The sequence below is a fragment of the Mastigoproctus giganteus genome, chromosome 8, assembly GCF_048544385.1.
Source record: "Mastigoproctus giganteus isolate SK-2022 chromosome 8, ASM4854438v1, whole genome shotgun sequence".
In the NCBI taxonomy this organism is placed as follows: domain Eukaryota; kingdom Metazoa; phylum Arthropoda; class Arachnida; order Uropygi; family Thelyphonidae; genus Mastigoproctus; species Mastigoproctus giganteus.
The window spans coordinates 72,236,561-72,253,423 of record NC_143582.1 but is presented as its reverse complement, the minus strand read 5'-3'; the positions used below and the strand labels follow the sequence as shown (position 1 = coordinate 72,253,423).

At 36.2% G+C, this 16,863-nt stretch overlaps 1 protein-coding gene across 1 annotated transcript in view; it reads left to right on the top strand.

Annotated features, from left to right (window-relative positions):
- The window catches only part of ppan (Brix domain-containing protein peter pan), a 128,103-nt gene that overhangs the window by 99,916 nt on the left and 11,324 nt on the right, over positions 1–16,863 (top strand). Inside the window, exon 8 of the mRNA XM_090380267.1 lies at positions 2,179–2,378. Coding sequence (XP_090236393.1) covers positions 2,179–2,378 — 200 coding nt within the window. The remainder of the gene's footprint in view (positions 1–2,178; positions 2,379–16,863) is intronic.

The window sequence follows — 16,863 nt, the reverse complement described above, 5'->3', positions numbered from 1 at the left end:
TCACAGAATTTAATGTGTGGCTGCACAATTACCCCCAGATCTTTTTCATTCCCCATTACTCTGCAGTTATTGCTACCCATATGTCAATGTTAAACTTCAACTTGCATTTGTCAATGTTAAACTTCAACTGCCATTTCTCAGCCCATCGACCCAATTTTCCTAGATCTCATTGCAGTACTAATAACTGTCATTAACCACCCGGCCAACCTTTGTGCAAACTTAGATATTAAGCCTGATGTACCTTAATCAATATCATTGATAAATATTGAAAATGACAATTGGCCCAGCACTAAAACTTGCAGAACTCCACTACTAACATTAGTCCACGAAGTGCAGTGCCCATTGATAACCACTTTTGGTGTTCTGTGCAGTAACTTTCCTTTAATGCCACATTGCTGGAGCAATGTGGCATAAGGGCAAATTACTTTGTACTGCAGTCTTTTATGTGCAACAGTATCAAAAGTCTTACTGAAATCCAAGTATATAATGTCAATATTATTTTTTGCTGAAGGCAAAAATAATTCAGTTCTTTGGTCACTGCATCATAGTAACCTATCAGATTGGTTGGTTAGACAAGACTGCCCCTTAACAAATCCATGCTGTGATTGCAGTATAATTACACGCCAGTCCAGATGGTCCTGCATTACTTCTTTAGCCAGTGATTCCATTATTTTTCCTGGAACAGATGTTAAGCTAACAGGTTTGTAATTACTCCTGTCACCTTTTGATCCCCCTTAATGAATTGGGATACATTCTGGGTATCTCCAATCCATAGGGTCCTCCCATGAATCCAAGGATTCTCTCATTATTGCTAATGGTTTGCCTCCCTTAATATAATTGGATAGATTCCATCTATCCCAGGTGCCTTTTTTTATATCCATCTTCAACAATTTATCCTCCGCTTTCTTTTCAGTTATCACAGTCATTTCATTCCTTGTTAAAGTTTAATAAACTTCTGGTATCCCCTTCCCTAAAGAATTTCTAATCCCCTTATCCTATAGAATTGCTCTTGTGTGAATGTAGATGCAAAATACCTATTCAATTTGTGAGCAATCTGAGCAAGGTCATCCACACTTAACCCATAGATATCAAGTGGCCCAATGTGATTCAACCTCTTTCCTATACTGTTCATATAAACATAGATGTTTTTACTGTGTTTCTTTGCATTATTTTCCAGAGACTTCTTGGGCAAATAATGCAAATTCTCATAATCTGCCTTAGCTTACCTAAATTCCTTTATGACTTTAGGATCACCCTTCAAGGGGGCCCTATGCTGTTTGTATATCTTAAATTTTTTTTTCAGTCCATGCATTGTGTTCTGCTGTCCAGACATTCAGTCATTTATGGAACCTAACCCTGCTTTTCCCATGAGCCTTTAAGCTTGCTGACCATGAAAAAAAATGTAATTTCATTTAAAAAACACATTAAAAAGGAAGGAACCTTTGTAAAAATTAGGTTATTAATGTCATTAAAATAATAAATACTGTTACAAATAATCAAACGACATTAAGCTTGCTAGTTGTGAACATCATCATTCCTGTGAACAAAGAACAACTTACTGTTTGACATCTTCAATGCCAGCATTTCAACTTAATTATTTCACAACTTTTTTAAATCCAGGATTGAAAACCACAGAATTGAGTCAATATGAATTGGAAAGGGAGGAGACACTTTTTGGGCATTTTTCTCACTGTGACTGATTAATCAGCTGCCAGTGAAGGTTGTTTGACAAAAATATCCAATTTTTTTTCTGTCAAATTGGAAGAAAAAGTTCTAAAAGTAGGGCCGTTCCCCCTCCAAGTGGATCAAAAATCTGATGCTGCATATTTGTGTGAGAAAGCAGTGAACGTGTTAAACTGGCATTGCTCGTCCAGAAGTTGTATCCCTTGATAATGTACTTAAAAGTACTTGATTAGGGAATTTGGTTTATGTTTTTTTTTTTTTATTTAAATTAAAATTGTAATTTCTGAAAAAAAAATGTTGATTTTCACACCATGTAAACTTTGAATGGGCATGATTCCAAGATTTTCCCACAATTATCAGTACATATGCAATATTGTAGATTAGAGTTCAAAGAAAAATGTCTGTTTTACCTTGTAATGTCCATTTTCATGTTTCATATCATATTTATTATACATAAATTCTTTAATTTCAATTTTTTTCATGCCCAATTTATAGACAAACAAAAGAACAGAGAAGACATAAACAAGAGCTCAATAAGAAGAAGAAGGAACAGCAGAAATTGGAACACAGAGAAAAATCATTAAAGGGGATGAAACTACAAACAGTGTCATTTGATGCACAAGGGAATACTTCTGTTGCTAGTGATGATGATAGAGAATGTTATCGTAAAGAAGTTGGAGAGGAACCAGATGGTGGTGAGTTCTCCAAAGGGTTTTTAAAACTATTAAATGAGAGCGAGATAGAAAGAGCTGTATAATTTGACATATGTGGATTTCAAATTTTGATCTAAAATTTCATTGATTCTCTCTCTCTCTCCCTCCCTCCCTCCCTCCCTCCATATTAACTGTTTTATGCCCATGCACTTAATTCACATTTCAAGATGGTCTCTGTAAGAGTTAGTAAAAAGGCAGAGTGGTGAGTGTACTATCAAATTTTTAGTGAAAGAACTCATGCTGCATAGCTATAAACAGCAAGGCAATCATGGAAATAAGTTGAAAAGCTTATTTTAGAACTACCACATATCTGTGTGAGATCTTACAAGGATGAGCATAGTCCTCCCCCCCCCCAAAAAAAAGTCAAGGAAGGCATTCTTCTTTATGACAATGGTTGGAAACACTGCCAATAAACTATCCCAATAAGATTTTCTAATGTGAAACTAGTAAAATGTTTTGTTGATGATTGAAACTGAGTCTAAAATTTTAACCACCTTGGTATATATATTTTAAGTCAGAAGGAATTTTATTATATTTAATTTTGATATTTCACTGAAACATTGTTAGCTGAAGAGTTTCTTACAATACCACAGTTTAGTCCATTTTTAACACTGAATGAGGGGTTGAAAATATTGCCAAGCCATACATTTGTTAATAAAGTAACTTCATTAAAACAGTTGAAATACAATATTATGTAAAAAAATAAGGGAGGGATAAACAAACTGTGAATTTCAAGTAAGCATAAATGATATGTTCAAATTTACCTATTTTTAGGTGCATTAGCATATATGCTATTGTCTTCACTGTGCCCATCTGTCTGTCCACACATACTAACTTGACTACCATTGCATGAATTTTCATGAAATTTTAGATTTGATTCCTATAGAAAGATTTGTTGAGCCAGCCCAAATTTCATTAAAATCAAGGAAATAGAAATCCAGCAATTATTAATTCTTCTTTCTATACGTGTTATGTGTAAAAAAAGAAATTCACATATTAAATGTAGTTTAAATGCAGTATTGTTTGTTTTAGACAGTCCATGCACTTAATGTGATTGTTATGTAAAACTCATGAATGTGGTGTCACTTGTGAAGAGATACATATGTATAGAAAGAAAAGAAACTTTAAGTATGTAGGAGAAGAGCAATAAATATTATAGTTGTAATTAAACTGAACAGCTAATTTTTGAGAATACAAAATTATAGAATTTTATTAAGTGTTCCAGGAAGTTATAATCTTAGTAATTAATTCATAAGAAGATAACTATATTTACTTTGCACTTCAGCTAATCACAGCAAAAGAAAAAAAATTGTAATTAATTTTAAGAAAAAATGTGTCTGAAATGTAATACATGCGTACATTACGTAAATTGTAGGAAGAAGTATGTTATCAGATGTTTAAGCATTAGTTAATAAGGAAAAGTTCAGCTGATATCACATTTATTTTCAGTATAAGTTTTGTTGGTACCTGGAAAGCTTTTAAGATCAATCATAGCTCCCCTCCCCTCAACCAAAGAAATCTATTCATAAAATGAAAGTATATTTTGCTTATTACTCTAGAATGAAAAGTTTGATTGAGACTGAATTTTCAACCTATGTTCTGTTGGTCTTTGGAAAATTTCAGGTCCAGGCATGATTCATAGACCATGTTTCCCTCCACACAAATTTGCATAAATGAAAGTATATTTTTGCATCAACAAGTATATGGATTGCTACCAAATTTTCAACGTATATTATTCTGTTGGCCCCTGGGATGGTTCTAATTTAATTCTGATTTCATAGCATTCCCTCCTCAGTTCCTCTACAGAAATATCGCTATTAACTTGGAACATGATCTCTGATACATTTCAAAATTTCTGTGCTTGCTTAGAATCTTTTAGCAATCTTTGTAAGAAATTTTAATTTTGGTGGGTTGATTTATTTTGTTATAAATCACAAATTATTAATGTTTGCTAACATGCCTGAAATGTAACACACTGCATACTTTAACTAATTTGTTTATTAACTATTATTCTAAATTACATTGTTTTTCCTTATCACATCTTACAATCACATTTTCAATAAAATCCATTTTAGCTGGTGCATTGTTCTTTGCATGCATACATAATCTATGTTATGTTTATATATAAACATAACATAGATTATGTAGCAAAACACCATGTTTTGTAGCTTGCTATTCATCTTTGCTCTTATCTGTAGGATATTTGTTTTGTTCTAAAACATCAGCAGCAGTTTCAACATATATTAATATGGGGCTTAAAAGAAAGTTGTCATCTACAGTACAAAAGTCCATAAAATTTATCACCACCAGTTGTCTGCCATGACACCAGTGATGTCATATGAAATAACCTCATCCCACTGCTATTCTATATTGGTATCATCAAAAATTACTCTCCAATCATAACAAAACCAGTTTTCTGAAAACAGTTTTGCACCATACATAATTTGGTACAATTCTCATGTATTCCTCATGAATAACTCAATATCCATCTTCTTAACAACATTTAAAAACAATGGGTATGCCTTGGTCTAGTAGCTGAATCTTTCAAGGCAGAAAACTTAATTTTATTGCAATTGATGTAGTACTATTGTTCTGCACAGTTGCTAAGCACCAGCAAACCTGTTTCATTTTTAACCACTTTGCAATGGCAGCCATTCATTCGATATATACAGGGTGATTCAGAAGGAATAGTAACTATTTTGGGATGTTATAGCATAGATTATTCTGAGTAAAAAAGTTTATATAAACATGTATCCAATTCTCAATGGATATGGAGATACAGCTTTTTGAAACTGGAGTGCACAGCTCCCTGAATCAGATGTGACCAAGAAGCAGTTATAACCTAATGCTGTTTGGTGTTAGAAGTGTTGTTAAGAATGCTGCACATCTTCACATATGCTGACATGATGTTTGTCTATGGTTTTTGTGGTGGAAGTGCTACTGCTGCTTGTAGAGAATACCATTGACAGTTTCCTAACTGCAGAATACCACATTCAAGAGTGTTTACACCAAACTGCATGAGACTGGTACAGTTCCCACCGCTCATATTTCTTCTAACTTACAAATGAACAAAATGGGGATGAAATAGAACACATTCTTCAGTTGGTAGAATGTAGTCCTACTATTAGCATATGAAGAATTTCTACCCTTATCTGTGTTCCACAGAGAAGAATATTAGCATTAGTAGAGGCATATGATGCAAGAAAGCAAGCTTATGCAGCATCAACCAAAAAAAAACCACTCCCATTTCACCCCTCCATTCATTCCAAATACCTGTCCAGCTCAGCCTTAAATTTATTTAGGCTATCAACTTCCACAACAAAGGATGGAAGTCTGTTCCACCAACCAACTACCTGCTGGCTAAAGGCAAACGTTCGCACATATATCCTACAACTGACTTTCCTCAATTTGAATTTATGCCCTCTCGGGTGATTATTCTGAGCAAGAGGAAGAATCCCATCAGCATTGAGCATGCTCAAACCATTCAAGGCTTTATACACCTCAGTCAGATCACCTCGCAGGTGCCTGGTCTCCAAACACTGTAATTTGCAAAATTTAAGCCTTTCTTCATAAGAGCAACCCTTTGTTCCATTAACTAATCTTGTTGCCCTTCTCTGTACTTGTTCCAACAGCTCTAAATACTTCTTAAAATGAGGCCTCCAGACCTGTATACAGTACTCAATGTGGCCTGACCATTGCCTTATAAAGGGGATAATCACCTCCTTATCCCTGCTAGAAAAATTCCTGTATATCATTGACAAGACACTATGAGCTACCCTTGCACACCATCTGCACTGCCCAGAAAACTTCATATCTGCCTGCGCAATTACCCACGTCCTTTTTGTTCTCTACCACTGTCAGAGTTGATACGTCATTCTAGAGTTCCTGCTTCCCATATGTAGTACTTTACATTTGTCAATGTTAAACTTCATTTGCCACCTCTCAACCCATCTACTCAACCTTTCCAGATCCTGTTGCAGCAGCATAGCGTCAGTAGTGTCCTTAACAACCCTGCCAATCTTTGTATTGTCTGCAAACTTGGACATTAAGCTTGATATACCATCATCAATATCATTTATAAATACAGAAAACAACAATATACCCAACACTGAACCCTGAGGGACTCCACTAATAACATTAATCCATGATGAGCAGTGTCCATTGATTACCCCTCTCTGTCTTCTCCCACTCAACCATTCCTTTATCCATAGCAGCAGTTTGGCTCGAATGCCACACTGCTCCAGTTTGTTCAGTAGTCTTTCATGTGCAACAGTATCAAAAGCCTTTCTAAGATCCAAATATATGATATCAAAGTTATTCCCTGCATCCAGTTCCTTTGTGACCACATCATAGTATCCAATCAAATTGGTCAGGCAAGACTTTCCCTTAACAAAACCATGCTGTGTCCGAGCTATAACTGAAGTCTTGTGTAGATGATCCTGCATGCTTCTTTAACCAGTGCTTCCATTAATTTTCCTTGAACAGAAGTTAAACTAACAGGTCTATAATTACTTGTGTCGCCCTTTGATCCTACTTTGTGAATTGGGGTCACATTTGCACATCTCCAGTCCATGGGTACCTCCCCTGAGTCTAAGTGTATCCCATCCCTGTAGAAGCAGTCTTTCCTGTTAACAAGTACAGACCAGGCTGAAAAAAATTCTACCCCTTGAGCTTTGCGCAATCTTTCCAGGGCCGAATTGATCGACAAGGCTCTCATCATATACTCCCTCCTATCATGTCTGGGCAGAATTGCAGACACTTTCAAATTCAACCCTAACTCACAGCTTTTTTTTCAACAGTGACCTGTATTTGTTAAATAATTCTGCCGGTCTCCTACTCTTAATATCATTAGTGCCAACGTGTACAACAATATCACCTTTTGTGGCCTTAAAAGATGATATCCGCTCTACAATGTCATCAACCTTTATCCCTGGCAGACATACCCTGGTCCTGTTCCACCTATCCTCTTTACATAGCATGTTCCCCATTTCCCTGACAATAGTCACCAACAACTACTAGTTCCTTTGGAACCAGTGCATTCTGCCTTGGGGGTTGCCACTTTGTTGTGTGATAATCAAGTGCAAGCTCTAGCGTTGACGTGGGCAGCTGAGATCTTGATGACCTCTCAATTTAGATCCTTCGAGGGCATCCACCCTGTCCTTCAAGCTCTCGTATAGGCCCATAACAACGCTGAATTGTCGCCTAATTTCCTTACACTTCTTACATCGCACACACACACACACAAAGACATCCCCGTTGGCAGTATCATGTCCCGTACCTGATTGATCCACAAACATCAAGCAAGCAGTGCATTTTAAAAGGCTGTGATTCAGAGGGCAACTACCCTCCTCAGTTCTCACCCTAGGCCACAGCACTCCATTTAACTTGAGCCTTTTGCTTTGCTGCTCTGGTCTGAGTCATAATTTCGATTCAATTTCAATAAAATTTCAATTTCAGTACAAAAATTATAACAACTTGTGTCCCAACGCAGTTGTAACACTATATATCTATATATATTTTTTCAATATCAAGTATTATCTTCAAGTTTCTTTATATAACTTGTGTATTAATTAATTATGTTACAGTTGTAAAATCTAAGTCCTTATATGTATTTAGTTAAAAAGTACAATTTAATTGACAATGAAGTTCAATAATAAATTTTACTGATTAATTGATAATATTATATATTATACTATACTATACTAAGCTAACGCTATCTAGTTTGGGATATAACATTTTATCGTATAACAATGGCAACAAGTTACGAACGTTAAATCTAAGGACACTTAAGTATTAATTAACTTCCAAAATCTTGCTGTCCCAATTCAGAATAAACCAAGGATCTTGACTAGGTCTATAAGCTACTTATAGAAAATAATTTAATATAACAATTAGTCAATAAAGCGGCTAAATATAGCTAAAAAACTTCCTGTTCGTCGGCTGTACAAAATTTGTGAAACACGTGGATTGGATACTCTTTCCGATACTAAGTAATAACCTACAAAATCTCTATCTAAGTTAAAATTTAAACTGAATATCATAACTAGGAATATAAAGCTACTCTTGAAAATAAGTTAATATGCCAATTTAAGTTAATAAAACAGAAAAAAAATTCTCTGTTTGAGCTGTAAAAACTTCGCCTGCCTGAGTATGGCAAACATTATGTGAGCACTGCTTGTACCTGATTGTACCATTTCGCATACAGCGGGTGCAACACCTTCAACCAGGAGGCAATGCCCAGTGATTGGGGCAAATACTAAAATTCAAATTTTTCTTCATTTGGTAGCAGTTATATACCTACACACCAATTCAATGGTTAATTATTATTGATGAGGAGCTAAGCAGCATTCTATTTTATTTTTCTACCAGACTTAAAAAACATTTTCTTTCTTTCTTTTTTTTTTTTCTAATCAAACATGCAAAGTTCATTAAAATTCTTTTATATAGCCATAGGTACCATTTCCAGTAGTTTGTTAAAAGTGATAACTTTTAACAAACTACTGGAATGGAAATATTAATTGTACATTTAAATTGCTATAAATGGGCTTAACTGTATCTGAAATATTTTAAACACTTCAGCCTTGAAAAGAGGGAGGTTTTCAAGATTGAAGCAAGAGAAGGAAAAAGAATTTCACTTTTTGTGTTATTTATTGCTTACATTTATTGGAATGTATACTTTTTTGTACTAGTTTTTTTTTTACTACTGTTTATAACCAAAAGAGGTGCTTTCTGTGTATATGTAACAATGAAGTGCAGTTCTAACTGAACTGTAATTTAAAATTGTCTTAAAATGGTGTCTTAAACCACCACAAATGGTTTAAAGTGAGTCATAAGATTTCAGAAATTCTGGAAACCTTTATTTTAGTTCTGGAATTGTCTTGGAATTTGTTATAGGATTATGATTTCCTAATAACCAGTTATTGAGATAATAAAAATACAGTAGAATCTCATAAAATTTGGCACTCTAGCATATGCCAGATTTTTGAAAATTCTGTTTTTTTTTGAAAGTTATGCACATAGAATTCAGGAGTAATTTGTATTATGTATATATTTTATACTTGGCAAGCTCAAGTAAGCCAGTGGCATAATTTAATGCAATCACAAGATCAGAGACATTTTACCAGTGTGAATTTGGGGAGAGCTTTTAAATGCATAATAAAATGTCTTTTTGCTAATAATAACCTAAAAATATTGTTTAGAAATCACATGTGAATAATTTTTATTCAATTATACAGTAGATCTGATCCCTCTAATCTCCACAGAGTGATAGCAGGCATTAAGCCAAAATGTGAACCCGTGCTGCCAGATTCCAATAGTAGCATGCTTATTTAAGAAATAAAGGCCAGTGGTGCAAATCCCACCTCCAGTACGGGTGTTTTGATAATTCAATATCCTTTAATTTCAGGCATAAATGCATATGATAAGATATGAACAAAAATATTTAATTAAATATTTTAAATAAATAAATGATCTTTATGGTCAGGTACCATGACTTTGTAAAATCCTTCATGGCACTGTTCTGGGGATAAACAAATGGCAGAAGTGCCACCTCACTAGAGTAATATATAAAAAATTGCCATAATATAAACATGAAGAAAAATGGTAATGATATAAAATATATTAAAAAAAAAAAACACGTTAAAATAAAATATATTAAATTAAAAAAGTCTGAACAAGTCCAGACATCATGATGTACCCTCTATCTTTGGAACTCATAGATCTCAAATCATTTGGTAATTACTTGAGACCTTTGTAAAGATCTTCATATTATTTACTCGTTTTTTTTTTTTTTTTTTTCCCCTTTTCTTACATCTATATTGTGTGCATCTTACCATTCTGTGATCATTCCAACATTTACCTTGTTCAGGATGTAACATCGTTCACAATATATCTTCTTTTAGTGTGGATGAGGTCAATTTTATTAGTTGTTAATCCATTTGGGCTCTTCCATGTCCACTTTCTGTTCACCCTTTTCTTGAAAAAAAAAAAAAGTGTCCGTTACTGACATTTCTTAAGATTCTTCAAATTCCACAAGTCTTTCACCTCTTTCATTCCTTTCACCAATTCCAAAATATCCTACAGTTTCCATTTCTGTATTATTTTGTGTCTTTCCACCCTTAGCATTGAAGTCTCCCATAAAGATGGCATAGTATTCATCTAGAAGTCTCTCAATTTCGGTGTACATTTCTTCAACCTCTTCATCATCATGGCTCAATGTTGGTCGATATATTATTGACTTTTAGTTTGTACCTCTTAGAAATCCCGAGTAGTAGTCTTGACACTCTTGGTAATATACTTTTGAATTCCAAAATGTTGTTTTTTACATTTTATGAACCAGAAAGCCAACTCCACCTTCACCCTTTTCACTGTTTCCATTGGCTGTAAGTGATTCATTTCTTCTTTTTGTTTCAACCAAGCCGATGATATTCCAATTCTGGAATATCATCGGCTCGGTTGAAACAATTCCAGAAAACTGCTAGCTTGGACTAATAGATTAACAGTAACTGCTGGCAGAGGTGAAAGTGATTCATGTGCAGCAGTCTTCCATGTTGCACCTGGAAGACTGCTGCACAAATTGGAGCAGTATGGCAATGGAGGCAAATTGCTGCTATGGATAAAGAGATGGTTGAGTGGGAGAAGGCAGAGAGTGGTAATGGCGCATCCGTAGCCAGGTGGGCAGGAGCAGCAGTGCGTAGCACACGCTTCTTGATTAGACCGGGGTTCGAGCACGTGACCACCAAATACGGAGGATGCGGAAAGGTCAGGGAATGACCACCGCATATCCGCAGAGCAATATGGCCTTAGTTGCTAATGCTCCTAAAAACAAAAAAAAACAAGCAACAGAGAATCAATGGACACTGCTCTTTGTGGACTAATGTTATTAGTGAAGTGCATTGGGTGGGTCCATTAGTTGGTTATTAGTTGGGTCCATTGTTGTTTTCTGTATTTATAAATGATATTGATGAGGGTATATCAGGCTTAATGTCCAAGTTTGCAGACGATACGAAGTTTGGTAGGGTTGTTAAGGATACTAATGACAGTATGCTGCTGCAACAGGATCTAGGAAAGTTGAGCAGATTGGCTGAGAGGTTGCAAATGAAGTTTAACATTGACAAATGTAAAGTACTACGTATGGGGAGCAGTAATCCCAGAGTAACGTATGAACTCTGTGGTACTACACTGACAGTGGTAGATAATGAAAAGGACCTGGAGGTAATTATGCAGGCAAATATGATGTTTTCTGAGCAGTGCAGATGGTCTGCAAGAGTAGCTCATGGTGTCTTGTCAATGATATACAGGAATTTTTCTAGCAGGGATAACGAGGTGATTATCCCCTTGTATAAGGAAATGGTCAGGCTACACCTTGAATACTGTATACAGGTCTGGAGACCTCATTTTAAGAAGGATGTAGAGTTGTTGGTACAGAGAAGGGTGCAACAAGATTAGTGAATGGAACGAAGGGTTGCTCTTACGAAGAAAGGCTTAAGTTTTGCAGATTACAGTGTCTGGAGACTAGGCACCTGCAAGGTGATCTGATTGAGGTGTATAAATCCTTAAATGGTTTGAGCATGCTCAATGCTGATGGGATTCTTCCTCTTGCTCAGAATAATCACCTGAGAGGGCATAAATTCAAATTGAGGAAAGACAGTTTTAGGACAGATGTGCGGAAGTTTGCCTTTAGCCAGAGGGTATTGATTGGTGGAACAGACTTCCATCTTTTGTTGTAGAAGTTGATAGCCTAAATAAATTTAAGGCTGAGCTGGACTGGTATTTGGAACGAATGGAAGGGTAAAATGGGAGCAGTTTTTTTTTTGGCTGATGCTGTATAAGCTTGCTTTCTTGTATCATATGCCTTTACTAATGCTAATTCACATTTTCTAATTCCTTTTCCAGCTCTAATATCCTATCTTCACCGATAAACAATCTTATGTTGTAATAGGCCAAGTTCAGTTTCCATGCATGACAGCTTGGTCATACTCAGAGATTCTTTGCATCCTCTGCTTCCACTCTGATCCCCTTGCTGCCATGAGAGAGAGAGAGAGTGGCCCTCAGCCACTGGGGACTGAAGGCCATTTGTTTTGTTGTGTTGTCATATTTAATAAAGTGCTGGAGGGTTTGGTCTTTTCCATTTCACGCTCACCAGGTGTCTTGAACAGAACCACTCTACATGTTCATTGTCATCAAAGTGGCGTAACAGAGCTTGCCAATGAGAAGGTGTGCATGAGTGTATTTTAGGGATGCAGGCCAACCGGACTTCTCCTAAATCTTTTAAAATAGAAAGATATTTGATCCATCAGGGTTTTAGACTGAGTATCTGATAACACAGAATGTCTGTCCCCCCCTCCCCACCCAAGCCCCTATATCACACTAAACTGACTCAACATTGCACTAGTCACCCATGTCAACTGGATGCACTTCCCCACTCATATTCCATCTGTTCTTTCTGTATACATAGTACTCCCCATATTCATATTCTACATCCCTTATACCTGAGTGACACCACATCTCTGAAATCCTGACAATGTCTACTTTTGATGTCTTGATCAGCACTTCGAATTCATCAAATTTGTTTACTATGCTCCTAACATTGATGTTCTTGCAAGTATATATGCACCTATTCTTACTCTTAGTTACCTTACACAACCCATGTATTTACTTGTTTCATGATGACCCCCAGCAGTTCTTAAAATCCCCAGCACCTTGCTTTCAAGGCTTCTGCTCGTTCCAATAGAAGCAGTGCAAAAATCACTTTCACCTCTGCCTGAGGCTATTGTTAGTCTATTAATCTGTGTAGCCCTCCCCACAAAGCTAGCAGTTTTCCAATCCACTTAACACTGCATGATAGCATCATCAAATATTCTTGCACCCTTTCTATTTAAATCTATCTCATCCCTTTAGAAGCAGTCTCTCCATAGCTGAATTGATTGACAAGACTCATCATATACTCTCTCCTAGCATATCTGGGCAGAATTGTAGACACTTTCAAATTTAACCCTCACTCTCAAATATTTTCAAGTGCTCTTTACTTGTTGAGTAAGTCTGCAGATCTCCTACTCTTAATGTCATTAGTGCCAATGTGTACTACAATATCACTTCACCTTTTGTGTCCTTAAAAGATTATATCTGCCCTTCAATGTCATCAAAATTTGTCCCTGGCAGACATACCCTGGTCTTATTCCACCTATTCGTTTTGCAAAATATATTTCCCATTTACCTGACAATAGAGTCATCGACATTCATCCGTGACCTATTGTCAAATTCATTGCTCTTTTCTGCACCTATTCTTACATTCCTACAATCAAAGAGATCTGCACATCCTACAATTAGGCTTCCAAACCTGTATACAGCACTCGAGAAGTGGCCTAACCATTGCCTTATACAGCAGAATAATTATCTCCTTACCAATGGAAAAATTCCAGTATAGACTGACCTCAATTGATGCGATTAATTTGTCCCGCGAGCGTATTGCGCAAAACGGAAATGCGTTAATTGAATATAATAATCAATAGGAAAAATCATAATTGGTCCTTGATCATCAGGAATGTCCATAAAGAATTTTAAAAATAGCTTTTTAACTGTATACCATGTAAAAGATAATGAAAATAATTATGGAATTAAATTTTGTTGCATAAAACAGTGGTTCCCAAACTGTGTGCCGCGGAATATTTTAAAACTTTTGAGGGAAACACAGCAATACTCGACATCTGTCGGACACAGCGCAAACTACTAGCTCGAGGTAGTTCACAGTTTCAACATTTCTTATTAAGTTGTTTGGACCTAACTACTTAATAAATGGCACTGTTAGGTCTAGGAACTTTTGGTCTAGGTGCACCATGAAAAAAATTACTGAGACACTAAGGGCACCGTGAACCGAGAAAGTTTGGGAACCTCTGACATAAAATACACAATGAAGAAACAATGTGTTACGGAAATATTTGAACAGAGTTGTTTGAACAGCATTGACTTTCTCTTTTCATCAATCAATTTCCGTTAGCCGACAACAATCTTCTCTGGGCCCTGGTGAAATAAATATCACAGAGAACCTCAAACCTTTGGTTTGAGGTTCTCTGTGATACGAAAGATTTTATCTAGTTCTTTTACCATTATCTCCTTCGTGGTAACATTTTCATCTGGCTTATTTAGCTTACCGTGCATCAGATGGGCAATAAACAAACGTTTGCCTGCTGCCCACCTCAGTGTGTTCCATCAACCATCGGAAGAAGAAGTGTTACTTGTTTGTCTCCCGCTAATAAAGTCAATGCAGACTAGCATTTAAAAATTCTAATTGTTCTAAAATAATTAATTCTAATAAAATAATAATAATTTTTAAAAAATAAACGTTTTTAAATTCTAAAAATTATAATTTTTAACACGCGATTCAAATATTTTTCAACTATCACATTAAAAAAAAGATCACTTTAATTGGAAATTTGCATCGTGTAAAGTAAAAAGTGGTATAATTTTTTCAAATAGCTGTAACTGAAAAATGCATTAATCGAACTCGCGTTATGCGAGGCCTGGCTGTATATCACTGACAAAAAACACCTTGTGCTGTCCTAACAGCCTGTGTGCACCACTCAGACAACTTCATGTTTGATTGCACAATTACCCCATGACTTTTTTTGTTCTCTGCTTCCTTTAGTGTGGTACGACTAGCTTTATAAGGGTAACAGTAATCTCTGAATTCTGCTATTACTCTAATGTACTTGTATATGCAGTACATTGCTCTTGTCACTGTTAAACTTCAGTTGCCACTTCCCACCTGTTTAATTTTTATAGATATTGCAGTAGCATACCCTGATTAATGCCATTAACCACCCTGCCAACCTTCGTATCATCTGCAAAACTTGCACATTAAGCATGATATATGTTTTCATCAATATCATTAATAAGTACAGTGGACTCCCACTAATCCGAACATCCGCTTAATCCGAACACGTTTCGGTCGGCGGAGAGGAAATTTTTTAGTTTGCAAAATATACGTTTTTTGTATTTTCCAGTTAAATTTAAATGGCATTAATGGTACAAAAACATTTAGAATTCCACAAAACAATTGTATTTTATTGTAGTACTGTACTAATACAAAATTAATAAATCAGTGTTTGACATGGCCTATTAAAATTACAGATCTATACTTACACACCAAAACAAGAACAAAAGTCATTTTTCAGAAGTAACAAACTCTGTTAGTTTCTTTTGATGTAACGATCAAAATCGGCTAGATGATGCTATGTTTTGCCACCGCTTCATAAACATGTAGTCTGCCGGTGTAGCGCTGGGATGTTGTTCTAAATAGCGTAAAGCGAGGTCAAGGGCCGCTGTCGCGTCTGTGTGCGACACAAGTTGTTCCGCAGAAACACCGGGCTCGTCATCACTCCCGTCGTCATTCTGCTTTGAGTCTTCTTGGGTGACAGCTGCCACGATGGCCTCATCCGACAGGTTTTCATGACCTATTCCATCCGCTGCAATCCACCCGTTAACGTCAGATTCTATTGCTTCCTCGCACCTGGGAATTTCCTGTACGAGCTGAATTAATTGTTCTATGTCATTGTTTTCGTCAGAGCTATCAACAAAGCTGAGAGAGGGCCATAATTTCTTCCATGATCTTTGTATGGACTGCTCGGTTACACTCTCCCACGACTCAGCAACCCAATATACAACATCTTTTAAGTTCACTTGTTTCATTTTCTCATGTAAAGAAAGTGAATTGGTGTTATCTTCTATCAAGGACCTAAGATATTTCTTTCTGTATGCAAGCTTGATAAACTGTAACACCCCCTGGTCCATGGGGTGTAATAACGGTGTTACATTAGGCGGTAAAAAAAGCTGCCTTTATATTCCCTGATGTCAACTCGGAAACGTCTGGGTGGGACGGCGCATTGTCTATGAGGAGAATGGCACGAGGTGGCAAATTATTTTCATTGCTGAAACGTTTCACTGCTGGGACAAATTGATTATGAAACCACTCAGTGAAAAGCTGTCTGTTCATCCAAGCTTTTTTTTGACTTTTATAATGAACTGGAAGATTGTTAATGTTCATATTTTTAAAAGCTCTCGGCTTCACTGATTTACCGATCATCATCAAAGATAGCTTGTGATTTCCTGAACCATTACTACAAGCTATCAACGTCACTTGCTCCTTATTCATTTTAAAACCTGGGGCATGCATTTCTTGTTGAGATGCTAGACTTTTTGTGGGCAAAGCCTTAAAATTTAAACTTGTCTCATCAGCGTTATATATCTGCTGAGGTGAATAATGTGATACCAAATCAGCGAACTCACCCAAATATTTCTCTGCTGCAGCATGATCAGCTGATAATTGCTCCCCGGTGATCGTTAGCTGGCGAATCCCATGGCGCTTCTTCCAGCGATCAAACCAACCAGTACTCGCACTAAATGATTCATCACCTTTCATTAGTTTGTTGAGATGAATGGCCTTTTCTCTAACAAGAGGTTCACTTAGGGG